The sequence below is a fragment of the Dama dama genome, chromosome 12 (genome assembly GCF_033118175.1).
Source record: "Dama dama isolate Ldn47 chromosome 12, ASM3311817v1, whole genome shotgun sequence".
Lineage (NCBI taxonomy): Eukaryota > Metazoa > Chordata > Mammalia > Artiodactyla > Cervidae > Dama > Dama dama.
Genome location: NC_083692.1, coordinates 87,941,335 through 87,958,440, shown reverse-complemented (window position 1 = coordinate 87,958,440; position 17,106 = coordinate 87,941,335). Strand labels below are relative to the sequence as shown.

Genomic DNA, 17,106 nt, shown 5'->3' with positions numbered 1-17,106 from the left:
GTCCCCAGGACAGATTTTAAAATGAGATAAATCACAAAACCGTTTGTGCAGTATGATCCTTTCTGCAAAATAAAAATCAGTGCATAATATACAGCAAAATACTAACATTGACTTTGAGAAGGGTGAGATTACAGGTGATTTTTATTTCATTTACACTTTCTTTTAATTTTCTAATTCTTAAATCCTAGCTCAAACTGCCCACCCCCCACCCCCCACCCCCCAGAAAAAATGTACAGAGGTAATGGGAAGGTAATTATCACAAAATCTGAAAACAGAGATGTGCCTCAACCTTTAAAGGAGAAAGATGCTGAAGAAGATCCTGATGGTTCTCTCTGAAAGACGCAGCTGCAGAACGGGTGACCATGTCTCAGCTCAGACTCCGCAGGAGAAGCATCAGGAGAACTGCAGCGATTAGTATACAGAGGGTGCAGACTGTCGGTACCACGATCTCTGTCACGATCTGCATGTAACTTAGCAAAGGCTCTGCAGTGAGGGGAGAGACCAACATGGCAGATGAGAAGGCAAATGCAGCTTCATCCTGAAAGCTTCGGCTGTCCGGAAAAACTTGTAACATGGCATCATCACACTTGCTAATTCTCATTTGCTATAAAAAAGAGAAACTGGTATATTAAATGTTATAAAAAATTGTGTAAGGGCTTCGTAAGATGTTTTAGAAAATATGGATAAAGAATGCTGACTTTTGGTTCTTCAGTACTATAATAAAGTCTATATGTATATCAATGCTTGTGCTTACTCAGAATATTAGCAGCCATATTCCTCAGCTTCTATAATTCTCATTGGGGCTATTTAGATGATATTGGGTATGTTCAGGGTGATATAGTCGTGGACTCATTGGAGGGATTTAGGAAAAAAAAATTCCTTAAAAAATATTTGCAGCTTTTCAAAGGTGTGATTGTATATCTTAAGAGGTATAGGAATTTCTATATTGAAAATTTTATGGTAATTCTTACCATAGCTAAATAATTTTAAGAGTTAAATGATAAACATTATTTCATGTGCATTAATATTGTGGTAGATTTTTATGAAATGCCTGCTTTTAGGTTTTGTACCAGGCACCCTTGGTTACTGAGATAAATAAGGCACAGACCCTATTCTCTTGGAGCTCATGGGCTCAGTAGTAAATTCTACATCATGTTTCTGTATTAATTTAATAGAATATACATCTTTAATATTGCTTGATTATTTAGATGAGGGGGGAGAGGACAGTGGTATATTGGCCTGTAAAAATAGCTGAGTTGGTAGGATTTGAGCTAGCATTTTCCACCTCTGATACCACATTAAAGATGAATTTGTTAAATGTGCATAACAGTTAAAAAAGTTTTTTTTGTTAAAACAGGAAGTGTATTTCTCTCATTGCCCTTATGTATGGGTGGTTTAGTTGTTAAGTCATCTCTGACTCTTGCGACCCCATGGACTGTAGCCTGCCAGGCTCCTCTGTCCTTGGGATTCCCAGGCCAGAGTACTGGAGTGGGTTGCCATTTCCTTCTCCTGGGGATCTTCCCGATCCAGGAATCGAACCGGGTCTCCATTGCAGGCAGACTGACTGAGCTACAAAGGAAGCCCCTTATATATAAAAACAAACTACAAAGAAACAGATGATATGCATTGGCATTTCTTGATGCATGTTTACTATCCTGCTTATTCTACATCTCTGACCCTTTTAGGTCCTGTTGCATTAGAAATGCCTTCTGTGAGAGCAAGGACCTTGTTTTGTTTATTGCTATGTCGCCAGGGCTTAAAACACCCTTGAGCCAATAGTGACTGTTTAATAATTACTTGCTGAGTGAGTGAATATAATGACTAGAGTGTTCGTGGATTTTTCTTCATTCCATTTGGTAGAATGGTTGAATTTCTCCCTCCTTCCAGCAGCCCACTATAACAATAGTAGATTTATAAATTTACACTATGATTCAGAATCAAACTAGAGTAGATAAAATACTTCTTTTTCATGGTAGATTTTTAGAAAATGTTTCAAATGCTGATAGAAATTTGACATTACTTCAAAATAAAGGGAAAAGGTCCATTTCTAATTGTGTGGTTTTGGAAGATTGACTTAAGGTGGGTCCACATTTTGAGATTTTGATAATACCACTACATACGTTAATTACATGGTTTAATTATCAAAGAATTAAACTCACCTGCAGCAAGCATCTGGTTGTTGATAGAGCAAATTTCCAAGGCTTTGAAGTACCAACTTTCCACCTAATAAAAACCCACTTGGTAAGTAAAGTTGTCTTACTATGTTTGCACTGTCTGAAATCATTCTTGGAATAGTGTGGGATAAAATTTTTTTAAGAATCTGATTATAGTTTAAATCAGTTAATATTTATTGAACGCCTATGCATCATTGTGAGGGAGCCAAAGAGCAGTTTTTATTCTTATAATCTAGCTATCTAATAATGCAATTACTATCTTTTCTACTAATGCAAAAATAGTGAATACCTGATAACTATCAGTCACTGCTTCTATTTATAGTCCAACTAGACTCACCCTAAAAGAATGTTGATAAACAAGTGAGATTTTTTCAAAAGAATTATAACACTCTAAATTACAACTTGAATTCCCTGCCATTGGGTGCAACAGCATAGAGAATAGAGAGCTGATAGAAAAATGTGTAGGTTATAGAAAATGGGAGGTTTTATAGAATATTTTTTATTTTAATCTCATTTTGGAAACAGTGCACTTGTATTGCTGTGCCATTTGGTGGGAAAAGAAGTGAAAAATTTTAATAACCCTAGTCTTCTCTTAATGTTCTGTGTGCTAGGATTGCATTGTCCTTACCCCCATTCCAAGCAAATAAGCAAGAAGGGGAAAAAACACCAGGCTCTGTTCCCAGATAGCCCTGTGAGGTGCTTGCTAAACACTGTACTCCAGTTACCTAGTTCTAAAATCCAGAAAGAATAACATCGAGAATTATTCCTACCTCTCTCGGATTGGGAAACCCATTGGCAGTGATAATCCTCTTGTAATATTCAACTGAAGCCTTTGGATAGCGCGGCCTATTTTTCTTGTTGAAATCAATATAGTAGAATCCATATCTATCTGAGTATCCTCTCTCCCATTCAAACTTATCCAACAGAGACCAGGAAGTGTACCCTTTTACATTAGCACCATCTTTGATAGCTGCAAAGACATTTTATTCCATTTTGAATATGTTTTATTTTCTTTGAAAAACACTATTGTGAAGATAACCTTAAATATTTTCATTTATGAGATTTAGAAACAAGTTTTAATCATGTTACAAATTTTGCCCAAGTTGAATAAAAAGATATGTGAAGACAGTTTGTATCTTACCTTTTAGCATTTCATTTGTGTATCCTTTAAGATATTGAATTCTCCACTCATCACACAGTTGGGTACAGTGTAATTTTTGAGACGCTCCATTTTCTGTCACATATATGAGTGGATTGCCGTATTGAGTCTGAAAGGAATCATGGCAACACATGTTGAAGCCTGCCATATTCTAATTGGGCATGTTTGGCATTTAGTAGATGCCAGTTAGCATGTTTATTTAGAGATGAATGTAGGCAGAAGACAAGTTAATATAGAAAAAAAATTATATATATATATGTATATATATTTATTTTTGGCTGCATCATGAAGCAAATGGGATCTTAGTTCCCTGACCAGGGATTAAACCTGTGGCCCCTGCATCCCTGCCTTGGAAGCATGGAGTCTTAACCACTGAACCAGCAGAGAAGTCTCAGAATAATTCATTTCTTGACAAGCCATCATTTTAGAGAAAATATGCTTCATGTCTTGTTTTTGTCCATATGTTCCATTACAGGTGAGAAGGGCATAAAAATACATATGAGATTTTTGAAGTTTTATTTATAAATGTATATAGTATCTGTATCACATGTAATCATATATTGTTATATATATGTGCATATGAATTTAATTTACATAAGATATAACAACTATGTATATAATCTCTATATATTATTATTAGTAGACATTCATCTTTTTTTGGCCATGCTGTGTACCATGTGGGATCTTAGTTCCCTGACCAAGGATTGAACCTGTGCGCCCTGCAATGGAAGTTGAGAGTCTTAACCAAGATCTTAACCAAGATCACCAAGAAAGTCCACATTAGTCTTTCTTTAAGGCCTGTATCTAGTAGCTTCTGAAGTGTAACTGGGTTCTTTAACTTTTAAGTGTAGGCACCTGAGCTTACGCTGTAAAAACGTGAATGCAGGTAAAAAGTCCTTCAGCTTAATGTAGTCACCTGAGCAAAGTTGAGAAGCCTCCGAAACCCCCACGGCACAGAATGTAGCCATTTAGATCCCAGGTCAGGCCAGTTTGGGTCAACCAGTTCTACTAAGTCACGATCATTCTGGTAGCTGGGACCCTGGCCAGAGGGATAGTTCCTTTCCGTGATGTAACGAGTTGTAAAATGACCTAAGCCCAAGAAATCAGATGTGCCTTTAATGTAGCTCTTCTCCTGGAGTGAGAACACTGGCAATCTCGACATTTCCAGGCCTTGCTCTGCGCTCTTTCTTCCTAATGAGAGAAAAAAGTAGAATTTAACCAACTTTTATTTTCTCACAGTCATTCTGTTGTCAGGTACCACGATGATACTGGTGTGTTGACATGTAAGCCATTATCCAGATCCTGGGCTTTGGAATGCATCAGCATGGAAATTATAATCTTAGCCTTTCAAACTGGATTTCGTCATTGGAATACTAGCCAAAAATTTTTCAGTTCATATTGCTTAAAAGCAATATTTTCACAGATTACTCAGTAAGTGGTGTATGGAAAGTTGTACAGCTATCTGGAAAAAAAGTAGAACTAGGTTATTCCTTACATCAAAAATTGGTGATTTTGTTTGCCTCTGGGAAGGGAACTGGAGGCCAGTGGTACTCTGGCCAGCAGGGGAGAGACAGTCATGTTCAGGCCTGTGGTGGTGTCAGCTGGTACCACCTCTGTGTTGGGCAATGTCCTCGTTTTCAAAAAAGTGTATGTCCTTTCACTGACTGATACTAAATCTACTTATTCTACACTACTTATGTAAAAGGATGTATGTACAAGGATCTTCATTAGCAAAAGATTGGAAGCAACCTGAAGGGCTGTCAGGAGAGACTGATTAATAAGTAAGTGATGGGGTATGTTACATCAGTACCACACTCTGCAGCCATTAGAATGAATGAGGCGGTGTTTCATATACCAGCATAGATGAGTGCCAAGATGGATGCTCGAGTGAAACAAAGATGCAGAGCATTATGAATATGTAAGTATGTACACACACCAAGCAGCAGTGTTTTTTGCTTATGCGCGCACAATCCATCTCTGAAAGTGTACTTCCTTCTGGGGGGGATAGGAATAGTGAAGTGGGGGAGGGAAGGAAACTTAACCTTTTTCACTTTTTTATACTTAAAAAAATGTTTTTTAAATTTTTTACACTAACTTTGATGTTTGCACCATCCTAAGGGTAGGTTCATCCTTGAAATATTTTAGAGACAAGTTCCATAGTTTGAGGCTTAAAGAAAGACATAAATTAAGGTCAGAAATTTGCTGCCTCCAAAACATAAAATGAGTTAAGACTTTATTCACAGAAAACTCAGTAAACAGCTGTCATCCTCACTGTCCTGACCTTCAACATCATCTTTATTTTTACTTCATTCTGTTTCTTGGGAACTACAACTAGATGTTTAAAAGGTATACTTTGAAACATGTCCTTGTATAAACTACTCAAAAAAAGTTTAAGTCAATGTATAAAGGAAAGTAACATTTTTATGTGTTGATAACTAAAATGCAGTCATAAAAATGTTTCCAAAGAGGTTACTGGTTTAGATTAAATGAGTGAAAAGGTTGTATTATTAAATCCATTTAAATATTAAATGTTATTATTTTCAGTTATATTTAGGAACTTGAGAAAAACCATAGGGATTGTCACTGTAGTGCCTACTACAATAACCACTCACCATATGTGGCTACTGGAATACGGCTAATGTGACTGCATCTTCAACTCAGTCACACTGAAGGATTGAACTTTTAATTTTGTTTGATTGGAATTTAAATAGACATAACTCACTACAGGCTCTCATATTGAACAGCACAGGTATAGGACATATAGAACATTTCCATGATCACCAAAGCTTCTGTTGCACAGTACTGCTCTAGAATTACCTTTTTTCATGTATTTATTGTGAATGAATGCTTCAGAGACGCCTGGGAGTAATTTGCGGATGAGATTTCAGGCAGAGTGCTTTCACTACTAAAGAAAATATTAACTGTTTTGTCAACTATAGTCAATAATGCTGGAGGAAAAAAAGAAAACTACATAGAAGATCCTTCTTTCCACATTGTATAAAGGAAAAATTGAGCCCTGTTCTCACTTAAATTATCAGAGTTGGAGTTGGTGCAGTCTAGGTTTATTGACCTTAAGCCCAAGAACTTCTCTAGGATAAGTAATCAGTTTGGCTCTTTAGTACAATCTTGTGGCTCCTGCAGTGGCTTCTGAGGGTCCTGAGAGAGCAAACACAGCGTGTGAATGATGGGGTGTGTCTGTAGGAATGTTCCATGTGGGCACTGTCCTATCTGAGGGCTTTTTTCTTACACATCTTCAGGAATGATTTTCTCAAGATTTTGAGTGTATATGCACAGATGTGCCACAGAATTGGTTGTTGTCAATAGATTTTTAGAGATTAGTCTAATCCCTTCACTTTTTTTAACTGTAAAGGGTTTTTTTTTTTTTTTAATGTGTAACATAGGCAAAATTATTTGTCAATACATTTTTTTGTTGTTGTTGTTTTGTTTTTTTAAGTCAATACATTTTTTAAGGAATTCCGCATGTTCTGGTTCTTTCCACTGGCAATCACCTTAGTTCCTCCAGTCATAATTTCCAAGATAACACAGCCCTTTCAAAAAGATTTGCTCAATCCACAGCCGTCATGTCAGTCAGTCCACAGTTACTTTTAGTTGGGCCTCTTTGATCTCCATTGGAATAGGTACACACTTCAAAATCCCCCACCTATAATCTTTGAGATCCAGTTTCCTTAAACAATTTATTTTAGGACCCTTGAAGTTAAAGATAGCAAGTACATTACTATATATTCCTTCATCTTTTCTAATATTGAAAAGTCTTGTTATATCCAATTTTTACTCATTAGCCTAGCAAAAAATGTTACCAGTCTCACTCACCACTTCAACAGAATAACAACGATGGAAGCAAAACTTGCATTCTCAACGTGGCCACATTAACAATTTATGGACACTAATCCCTTCACTTTTAGATGATAAAGACTGAGACAGGAAGAGGTGAAGCACCTTGCCCAGAATCACTCACTGGTTAGTGACCGAGTTGGAATTAGAACTTGCTGCCAACTCTTTTAGAGAAGTCTGATAAATGGTGCTTTAGATGGGGAAATTTTTGATACGCTGATGCAAACATTCTTAGTCAAACACTAAAATAATGTTGATGTGTGAGAGTTTAATCTATTTCACTGTCATCCTTGCCTTTTTCTAGGGGGCTGAAACCAAATCCCAGTTACATGTTTTAGATTGGCCAGACACTGCTGGTCGCCTCCCCAGTAGTCCCATGCTGGTCTGCTTCCGTGTTCTCCTTCTCACCGTCCTTCCGAGAGCTACATCCTTTCTGTAAGTCTTAGTTCTCCGCCCCCCGCCCCCGGCCTCTGAGGCTCTAGTCCTGGTGGTCAGGGCACCTTGGGGCTAGTGACAGTTCTGTCCCCTGAGGCGCAAAGGCGACAAAGAACTGTACTAAAAAGATCTTCACAACCCAGATAATCACGATGGTGTGATCACTCACCTAGAGCCAGACATCCTGGAATGTGAAGTTAAGTGGGCCTTAGGAAGCTATCACTATGAACAAAGCTAGTGGAGGTGATGGAATTCCAGTTGAGCTCTTTCAAATCCCAAAAGATGATGCTGTGAAAGTGCTGCACTCAATATGCCAGCAAGTCTGGAAAACTCAGCAGTGGCCACAGGACTGGAAAAGGTCAGTTTTCATTCCAATCCCAAAGAAAGGCAATGCCAAAGAATGCTCAAACTACCACACAACTGCACTCATCTCACACGCTAGTAAAGTAATGCTCAAAATTCTCCAAGTCAGGCTTCAACAATACATGAACAGTGAGCTTCCAGATGTTCAAGCTGGTTTTAGAAAAGGCAGAGGAACAAGAGATCAAATTGCCAACATACAATGGATCATCGAAAAGGCAAGAGAGTTCCAGAAAAACATCTACTTCTGCTTTATTGACTATGCCAAAGCCTTTGACTGTGTGGATCACAATAAACTGTGGAAAATTCTGAAAGAGATGGGAATACCAGACCACCTGACCTGCCTCTTGAGAAATCTGTATGCAGGTCAGGAAGCAACAATTAGAACTGGACATGGAACAACAGACTGGTTCCAAATCAGGAAAGGAGTATGTCAAGGCTGTATATTGTCACCCTGCTTATTTAACTCATATGCAGAGTAAATAATGAGAAATGCTGGACTGGATGAGGCACAAGCTGGAATCAAGATTGCCAGGAGAAATATCAATAACCTCAGATATACAGATGACACCACCCTTATGGCGGAAAGTGAAGAAGAACTAGACAGCCTCTTGATGAAGTGAAAGAGGAAAGTGAAAAAGTTGGCTTAAAGCTCAACATTCAGAAAACTAAGATCATGGCATCCAGTCCCATCACTTCATCGCAAATAGATGGGGAAACAGTGGAAGAATTTATTTTGGGGGGCTCCAAAATCACTGTAGATGGTGACTGCAGCCAGGAAATTAAAAGATGCTTACTCCTTGGAAGGAAAGTTATGACCAACCTAGACAGCATATTAAAAAGCAGAGACATTACTTTGCCAACAAAGGTCCATCTATCTAGTCAAGGCTATGGTTTTTCCAGTAGTCATGTATGGATAAGAGAGTTGAGCTATAAAGAAAGCTGAGTGCCGAAGAATTGATACTCATGAACTGTGGTGTTGGAGAAGACTCTTGAGAGTCCCTTGGACTGCAAGGAGATCCAACCAGACCATTTTAAAGCAAATCAGTCCTGAATATTCATTGGAAGGACTGATGTTGAAGCTGAAATGCCAATAATTTGGCCACCTAATTCGAAGAACTAACTGATTTGAAAAGACCCTGATGCTGGGAAAGATGGAAGGCAGGAGGAGAAGGGGACAACAGAGGATCAGATGGTTGGATGGCATCACCGACTCAATGGACATGAGTTTGACTGGACTCCAGGTGTGGTGAAGGACGGGGAGGCTTGGCATGCTGCAATCCATTGGGTCACAAAGAGTCAGACACGACTGAGCGACTGAATTGAACTGAACTGAGGCTCAAACAGAAGTCAACTGGAAGTAGAAGCTGTTTCTTAGGAAGATTTTCCTTGTTCTTAAAAACAGATGATATGCTATTCCCTTTTTTTTCTGCTTCAGAGTGTTGATATACAAAGATGTGATGCCTGGAGCTGCTGTAGCCATCTTGTGGCCTTGGAAAGTAGATGATGAGTTAGCTAAAAGTGCCAGGGTAGGAAAGATGAATGAATCTGGGTTCCCAAAGACATCCCTGAGGGCTGAATTAACTACTTGTGGATCACCCTTTTCTGGATTTCAGGTAAGATGATAAATCCTCTACTTTTCAATCCATTTTATTTGGAGTTTTCTATGAAGTGGCAGTTAAAAACATTGAAATTATAGCATTGTCTTTACTCTCTTCTCTGACACTGTGGAAAGCAGAACTTGGAAAGTATTCCTCAAGGGACAAAAAGAACCAGCAATAGGATTGAGTCCACCCAAGACCATGTCTTTGACTCCTCACTCCTACTTCACTGCATTTGGGTGGAGAGGAGTGAGGGGAAGACAGGACAACAGAACACAGAAGGGAGCGGCTTAGAGAATTGCTAACTGCTCTTCCCCTGGATTCTGATATTCTCATTTTCTGGGTCTAGAAACTTGTTTGGATGTCCCTCGCCCTTCCAGTTCAAACAACCATTCTCAGTTCTGGGGGGCTGGGTTACCCCTTGAGTGCTTCACCCGAACCAGCCCAGCGTGTTCTTTCGCCCTGCCTGTCCGTCCTTTGACTCGAGCTCCATGCTGTTGCTGTGGTATCTGGAGTCTGAAAAGGTGACATGGCTCACCGATGTGGTCCTTCATGACTTGGGGGTAGTCACCGGCGTAAATGGGGTTGGCAAACCAGCCCAGGCAGAACTGTAGGTATCTCTCGGCAGCCTCTATGTCCTTGGGGTTACTAAGGTCCACAGGCTCCCCCCAGTCGCAGTTTAATGAGATCCCCACCAGACCTTAAAAGAAAGAAGAGGGGGTGGCAGGCAGGGTGGCCGCCCCGCTGGCCGCGCGTCTGCTCTCGGCGCTCTCGGCGGGAGGACTCACCTTGCTGCAGCCTGCGCCACGTGTCGTTGTAGGCGTGCCAGACTCGGGCGTGGGCCTGGGAGAGAAAGGAGTGCATCGGGGGCGCCGACCGTACCCATTTCTCTCCTCCCTCTCAACCCCTCCTTTCTAACTGTGGAGATCGTTTTAAGTTTTATCCTCTTCATGAGTCCAGCATTGATTAGCCCGACCCATAGGCTCCCTTCCTCTGACCTCCGTTTTCCTTGTACTATGGAGGACACTTGGTCTAAATCTGGCATGAACGCATAAGCCACCACTTTGCGTTCCTTATTGTTTCTGATTTTTGCTAACGTGTCTGCTTTGTTCCTGGTCGTCCTGTACTGTCACTAGGCATTGCTTTCAACATGTGTACTCAGGAAATTAGGAAAACCAAGCATCTGGAACAGTCTTGAGAAACAGAATGCAAAGTGTGCCAACCTGCCTTCTCTCCACATTCTCCCCCAGGGACCCGCTGATGTCTTCAGAGCTCTGTCCTTTAAATATTCACAGTTAAAGAAATCCTAAGCTCAATAGAGAAAGAATGAGAAAGTTCTCTTGCTGACATGAATTTGAGGGTCTGGTATGTCCCCAGTGGTCCCTTGCCTGCCCGCTTGATCAGATTGTCCACCTTCTGTTGACAGTCCATTGGGGGCCACCCCACCAGGCCTTGCACCCATTCCCCAGTCATCGTCACCTGGACCCTCATATATGTCCTGGAATGGACCCATTCCTTCCCCGCTTCTCAGGCCCTTCGGCATCTCCTCTGCCCTCCTCAGTTTCTGCCCTAACTGAGCCTGGCCGCCCCTGCAGACCACTGCAGCCACTGCAGCTCTTTCCAGCAGATGCCGTTTTTCCCCCTCACACCCCACATACCTCAGGAGAGTGTCTGCCTTGCTCTTTGTTGTTGCTTCCAAATGATTTCTCCTTCCTCCTCCAAAAACTCCAGATCCTTTGAAGTCCATGCTATCAGACAAGCACTCCTAACCCCTTCCCTGTCCTTCACCACCCTCCTCTTACTTCTGCTCGTGCACTGAAGATTTTCGCCCCTAGCTCACTGTCATCCCCCTTTCCTCCTGTCACCATGCCCCACAAGACAGTTTAGACCTGTAGGTGACAAGTTTTCACACTCACGGGCTCCAGCCCCTCGGCCAGATTGCCAGCTCTAGGGAGCAGTCCTGGCATCTGGGCTGCAGTGTCCAGCAGAGCGCTGGATGGGACCCTCGCTCACAGATGCTCATGGGCGGGAAGGGGACTGTGTGGGTGTGAAGGTGCGAGGCGGCAGAGGACTGGGCTCAGACTCGGGCCCCTGGGGCAGGCTTAGCTGTCACTGGGGCTCCCCGCTCCACCTTATCCCCGGCCTTCACTCCCAGAAGGACCCACCTCACCTTAATGACATGATGTGCCGCCTTGTACAGGCCCGTGCCCTGGAGCTTCAGGCCAGGTGCGTGGTGGCCCGTCTCGTAGCCCTTTTCTGCCATTGTCTGCAGGGATGGCAAGTGGGGCCCACAGGACCCGTGAGAAGTGATGGGGTGCACTCTTGGCTGGAAAAGTGGGTTTTCCCACCTGGAGTGGGGGTCTGCTTACCCGAGGATCACTGAAAGTAACCCAGTGTTTCACACGGTCCCCAAAAGCCTCAAAGCACAGGTTGGCATAATCACTGAAGTAGTTGGCCATGCTCACGTTCTGCCACCCGCCGCACTTGGCCTGGAGCAGCTGCGAACAGAGGGGCGGAGAGAGAAGCAGGTGCCCCAAGGGTCCGTCTCCAGAAAAGACTTTTGGGGTCAATGGGCCAAGTTTGTGGAAGAAGCTTGGAGGATGTTTAGAGTAAAGGGGAGCAAAGATGCAGGGTCTCAGGCATTAAAACTTGAAGATTTATGGGGGTGGAATGGGTCAGGTGGGAGGGAGGGAACGTGTGTGTGTGTGTGTGTGTGTGTGTGTGTGTGTGTGTAGCTGATTCACTTCATTGTACAGCAGAAACATACACAACATCACAACTTTGTAAAGCAATTACGCTCCAGTAGAGAGAGAGAAAAGACTTGAAGATAGTGGCAGTGTTTAACTGTAGAGAAACATGGAGACATATTATACCTTATACAAACAAGAGGGAGAAAGCAGAGAAAGTTTGAGATTCTCGTGCTTAAAAAGAACTGTATAGAATGAGTATTTAAGAAAATTTGCCAGAGGAAAGAGGTCTGATCATGAGAAAAGAATCTTGATTATAAATTCTGAAGAAAGAAGACACAATACTGGCAGTGGGAACCCTGGTTAGAATTTCCAGGGCCGTGCAGGGTCTCAGAAACCTCCCAGAAGCCTCTGTCATGAGAGCAGTTCTGCTTCCTTCAGGGCAGGGTCTCTCCCACCCAAGGGCATCTGCTCATCATGCAAGATTTCCCCAAGATTCATCGCTCCATCAAGACTGCCTTCTGAACTCGTCTTGGAGGGTTTGAGGGAATGCTAAAGGGACAGCGACAGTGATTATCCAGGGAAGAAGATGGAAGGTGGTTTCCAGTTCACCTCCCTAAAGTCTGCTCTGCACCCCCAGCCCCAGCTCAGAGGCCTTCCTTCCGCCTTATGCCCAACCCTCCAAAGCGTCGATGGAACTCCATTTTCTCCCTCACACCTCCCTGAAGTCGGTGTCTTGTCCTCTGCCCTCCCACCACCCCGTGTCACAGGGAGCCACAGAAACGACTCCTCTGCCAGCTGGGCTCTGAGGAGCCTTGTTGAACAAATGAAAAAACTTCTTGAATGGTGATGTCTAACAGTGAGGTTCCTACAGAGATCACCTGGGAGGGTGGGGGTGCTCATCTTTTGTAAATTTTTTTTATTAACTTATAAATTTTTTTGGCATGTGGGATCTTAATTCCCTGACCAGGGATCACACCTGTGCCTCCTGCATTGGGAGCACCTAGTCTTAACCACTGGACCACAAGGAAAGTCCCAAGGGTGCTCATGTACGAACACAAACAGTGCTAATTCTAACAAACTAGGGAAAGAAAGGCTGAGCAAACTTGTTAATTCCATGAACTCTTACTCAAATGAGACTTCTTTCTTTATAAGTTTGAGTTGTTGCTTCTAGGTTAAATGTTTTGGGAAACATCAGAATCTGCACTTACCACTTAATTACAAACATCAGTTAAGTCAGTGTTACCTCCCTGCCATGGGTAAGTTGAGAGATTTCTTCTTCACTTCCTGCCATCTTCCTATCCTGAGCCTGAGCCCAGACTCCAGGCTTTGCCCCACCTTGGCCATCCCAAGTGCCCAGAGCAGGCTCCCTCCTGCTGAGCTGAGCTTCCCCTTGGGCCTCTGAACCTGCACAGCCTCACCTGTGGGAGATCCCAGTGGTGCAAGGTCACGATGGGGGTTATGTTGCTCTTCAGAAGGGCATCGATGAAGTCACTGTAGAATTGGATTCCCTTCCTGTTCACCCCATCAGCTGAAGGGGAAATAAAAGGAGACGTGATGAGAAAGGATGTTGGCTTTCTGAAGTGCACTATGCCGGGACCCTGGAGCTTTCTGCAGGCCTGAAGGCACACTCAGTCCACCAGCACTTGGGTCTCAGATGGTGGAATAGCTACTCCTGGGAGTCCAGCCAGGAGTCCCCAACCTCGGGGATCTAATGCCTGATGATCTGAGATGGAGCTGATGTAATAAAAATAGAAAGCGCACAGTAAATGTAATGTGCTTGCATCATCCCGAAACCATCCCCCAAAACCATCCGTGGAAAAATTTTCTTCCATGAAACCAGTCCCTGGTGACAAAAATGTTGGGGACTTCTGAGCCCAGCTACCTTCGGAACCCGTGAGAGATGCTGCTGGGGAAACTGTGCTTGTGGGCTGTTCTCCCCACCCAGGACTTGTGGAGTCCCCACCAAACCAACATGACCAAAAGAGGCCACTCTGGGGCAGGGATAGGGTGGTCTTAGCTCACCTCGGACACCCGTGGGCAGGAGGCGGGGCCAGGAGAGGGAGAACCGGTAGTGGCTGACATGCAGCTCTCTCAGCAGAGCAACGTCCTCCTGTGCAGACGGGGGTGGGTGTGGGCTGGGTCAGCCGGGCCCTGCCAGGGCGCCTCCTGTCCACATTCCGCATCTATACAACAGGGGTGATGCCACCTCCCCCTGCTTCCTCCTGGGGCTATGCCAGGAATCGAGTAAAAGGCAGGATATGGGGGTACTCTGAGAAATCCGTCAGGGTGCTGGACCCCCAATCCAGAGAAGAAAGTGGGTGCTGGGCAGAGGGAGAGAGGATGAGCTGGTCCCACTGTCTCCATAGGGCCAATTCCCATACAGGGGCCAGGGGTTCAGGCCACGATGGCCTGTAGGCCCTAGGGTCATGGCCTTGGCCCTTCAGCTGCCCATCCCTTAGACTAAGGCCCTGGCTCAGGTGGGGCCTGCTTTCTTTTCCTTCTACGTCCACATACCTTCCCATATCCTGGCACCCCCTCCCCAAGCCCCAGTCACCACCAGCCCCTCCCTGCCCAGCTGCATCGGGGTTGAGGGAGTTTAGCAGATCACCTGGTGGACACTGGCACGTGGGCTCCCCCAGTATGTCACCTCCCAGCTCTCGCTAGGTGATGCTCAGTCACACACGCTCACACACACCCATCACTCACTTGGACCTTGTAGTAGCTGTTGCAGGCCACGTCTGCTGTCTCGTCCCCAAGGACGTTCCCCTTCCCGCTGTGCGTGAAGGTGTCCCAGATGCTGGGCCCTTTCCCGTGCTGGTCCCAGGCGCCCTCAGTCTGGAAGGCGGAACTGCCCACACCCCAGGAGAAGCCTACAGGGGGAGACCCCAAGCTGGGCCCTGAGCCTTCTCCTACTCCCCATCCGGGACTGGGATCCTGGGCTGTGCTTCCAGGACCGCAGGAAAAGCCCCCTCCCTGGCAGCCTGCCCTATCTGCCTGGGGCTAGGGGTGGGAGCATGTGTGGCAGGGGGAGGGGAGAGACATAATACATTAACAGCATTATCTGCACAAGTTTAGCTCTGATTGGCATTTAGTATCTATATAGTAACTTTAAAAAATCTGTTAGGCACCGTAAACATGATATATAAAACAGATAACTAATGAGAAGCTACAGTATGGCACAAGGACCTCTACTAAGTGCTCTGTGCTGACCTAAATGGGGAGGAAATCCAAAAAAGAAGGGCTCTATGTGTACATATAACTAATTCATTTTGCTATACAGCAGAAACTAACATAGGACTGAAAAGCAACTACACTCCAATAAATATTAAAAAATCTGTTAGGAACTTTTATTTCAGAACCACTACATGGAGTTACTTTCACCATCCTACCTATAAGGAAGCTGAAACACCGAAACTCCTTGACAGGTCAGCCAGTGTGGGCAAGCCAACAGACAGATGGACAGACGGACAGAGCCACTGAAGAGTGGACATACCAAGTGGGAAGTTTCCATAGTAGAAGGAAGCCTCTTCTGGGGATTCCTTCCTGGTGGCCCCCAGCCTGGACGCCAGCAGTAGCACCCAGCAAAGAGTAACAACGCGCACTGGCTTCATGGCACCTGGCCCTCCCCCATACCTGAAAAAGCACATCTGACAGGTGTCAGCCCAAGCAGCCAGGATTCGGGGTAGGGGGTGCAGATCCTGGCTTGAGGGCAGAGACAAGAGAGGAGGAGGTGGGACTAGTGGGAGATGCTTTATCTGATGAAGCACTGGCTCTTTTGGGGGCAGGTTCTCCGTGGTTTTGCTGGGACACACCAGCACAGGCTGAGACTGGGCTCCAGATACAGTCCTCAAGTTAGATACTCAGGAGGACGAAGACTGGGCTTGGGGAGCTCTGGGTCTGATGGGCAAGGCTTCAAACCACCCCGTGTCCCTGCCTGATGGGGGAGAGCCAACCTATACTCTGTGATGGCTTCAACCCAGTGGGGACACCACTCTGGCTTAGGGATGCTCTAGTCTGATGGGGGAGGCAGAACAAGCCACAGAACCCCTGCAGCACCCCATGTACACAATGCAGCCTATTCAGAGAGACAGACCCCTCCCCAAGCCAGGGGTCCTACGAAGCGTCGCCATCCCAGGGTCTTCAGTCCTAAGGGTCAAGGCAATTCCCTTCCCCTGGGCTCCCCTCTCTGACCCAGCGTAGTCAGCTTACCTGGATGGTCCTTGGTCCCAGACACCCCCAGAGTAGCAGCTGGTGTCCAGGGCACTCTCCACCTGACCCCCCAAGTGCCTGCGTGCCCCTCTTCCTGACAGCAGAGCCCTCAGTGCAGCGAAGGCTCTGGGTTGGGGGTGTGACCAGTGGCCTAACCCCCCTACAAAGAGCTTCAATAGCCCCAATTCAGTGGGGAGGGCAGGAATGCTGAGCTGGCCTGCAGGGCCTGAGTCAGCAGCCCGGCAGCTTGGCCCTGGGCCCAGGGCATCCAGTCGGCCCCCTCCCAGGGTAAAGCAGAGGCCACCCAGTCCCCTGGCCCCTTCTGGACCTGATGCGTCACCTCCAGCCCACCTTAACCTGTGAAACACCAGGTGGCTGGGTAGAGAGCATCACGTGAGAGCATCTGTCTCTGTCTCCACCCATCCCCAGCCAGCCAGAGTTCACTGTAGAAGGTAAGTTTGGTTTTCCCACTTCTCCTTCCTCTCTTTGGATCCCTCATTCATACCTTTACTCTCTCATTCATTCAAACACGACTGCCTGAGAAATTACTTGGCAGTCCAGTGGTTAGGCACTTTCACTGCCATGGGTTGATCCCTGGTCAGGGAACTAAGATCCTGTAAGCCTCT

The 17,106-nt window shown here is 44.9% G+C and overlaps 2 protein-coding genes across 10 annotated transcripts in view; one reads left to right on the top strand and one right to left on the bottom strand.

Moving 5' to 3' along the window:
- The window catches only part of ZWILCH (zwilch kinetochore protein), a 41,154-nt gene extending 40,413 nt beyond the window's left edge, over window positions 1-741 (top strand). For 5 of the 9 annotated variants that reach the window (XM_061158012.1, XM_061158009.1, XM_061158006.1 and 2 more), the window contains one exon: window positions 189-741. The gene's annotated coding sequence lies outside the window, so the exon portion shown is untranslated. The remainder of the gene's footprint in view (window positions 1-188) is intronic. The other 4 variants (XM_061158011.1, XM_061158008.1, XM_061158010.1 and 1 more) reach the window with 2 other exon arrangements.
- LCTL (lactase like) lies at window positions 319-16,472 on the bottom strand. The gene is made up of 13 exons (XM_061158015.1): window positions 15,765-16,472; window positions 14,978-15,141; window positions 14,294-14,381; window positions 13,690-13,799; window positions 11,951-12,079; window positions 11,752-11,847; window positions 10,370-10,424; window positions 10,120-10,281; window positions 4,250-4,524; window positions 3,316-3,442; window positions 2,945-3,144; window positions 2,160-2,223; window positions 319-483 (listed from the first exon to the last, which is right to left on the bottom strand). The coding sequence occupies exons 1-13, from the start codon at window positions 15,916-15,918 to the stop codon at window positions 368-370; spliced, it is 1,740 nt and encodes a 579-aa protein (XP_061013998.1). The 5' UTR covers window positions 15,919-16,472; the 3' UTR covers window positions 319-367.
- Between the last annotated feature and the right edge of the window lie 634 nt (window positions 16,473-17,106).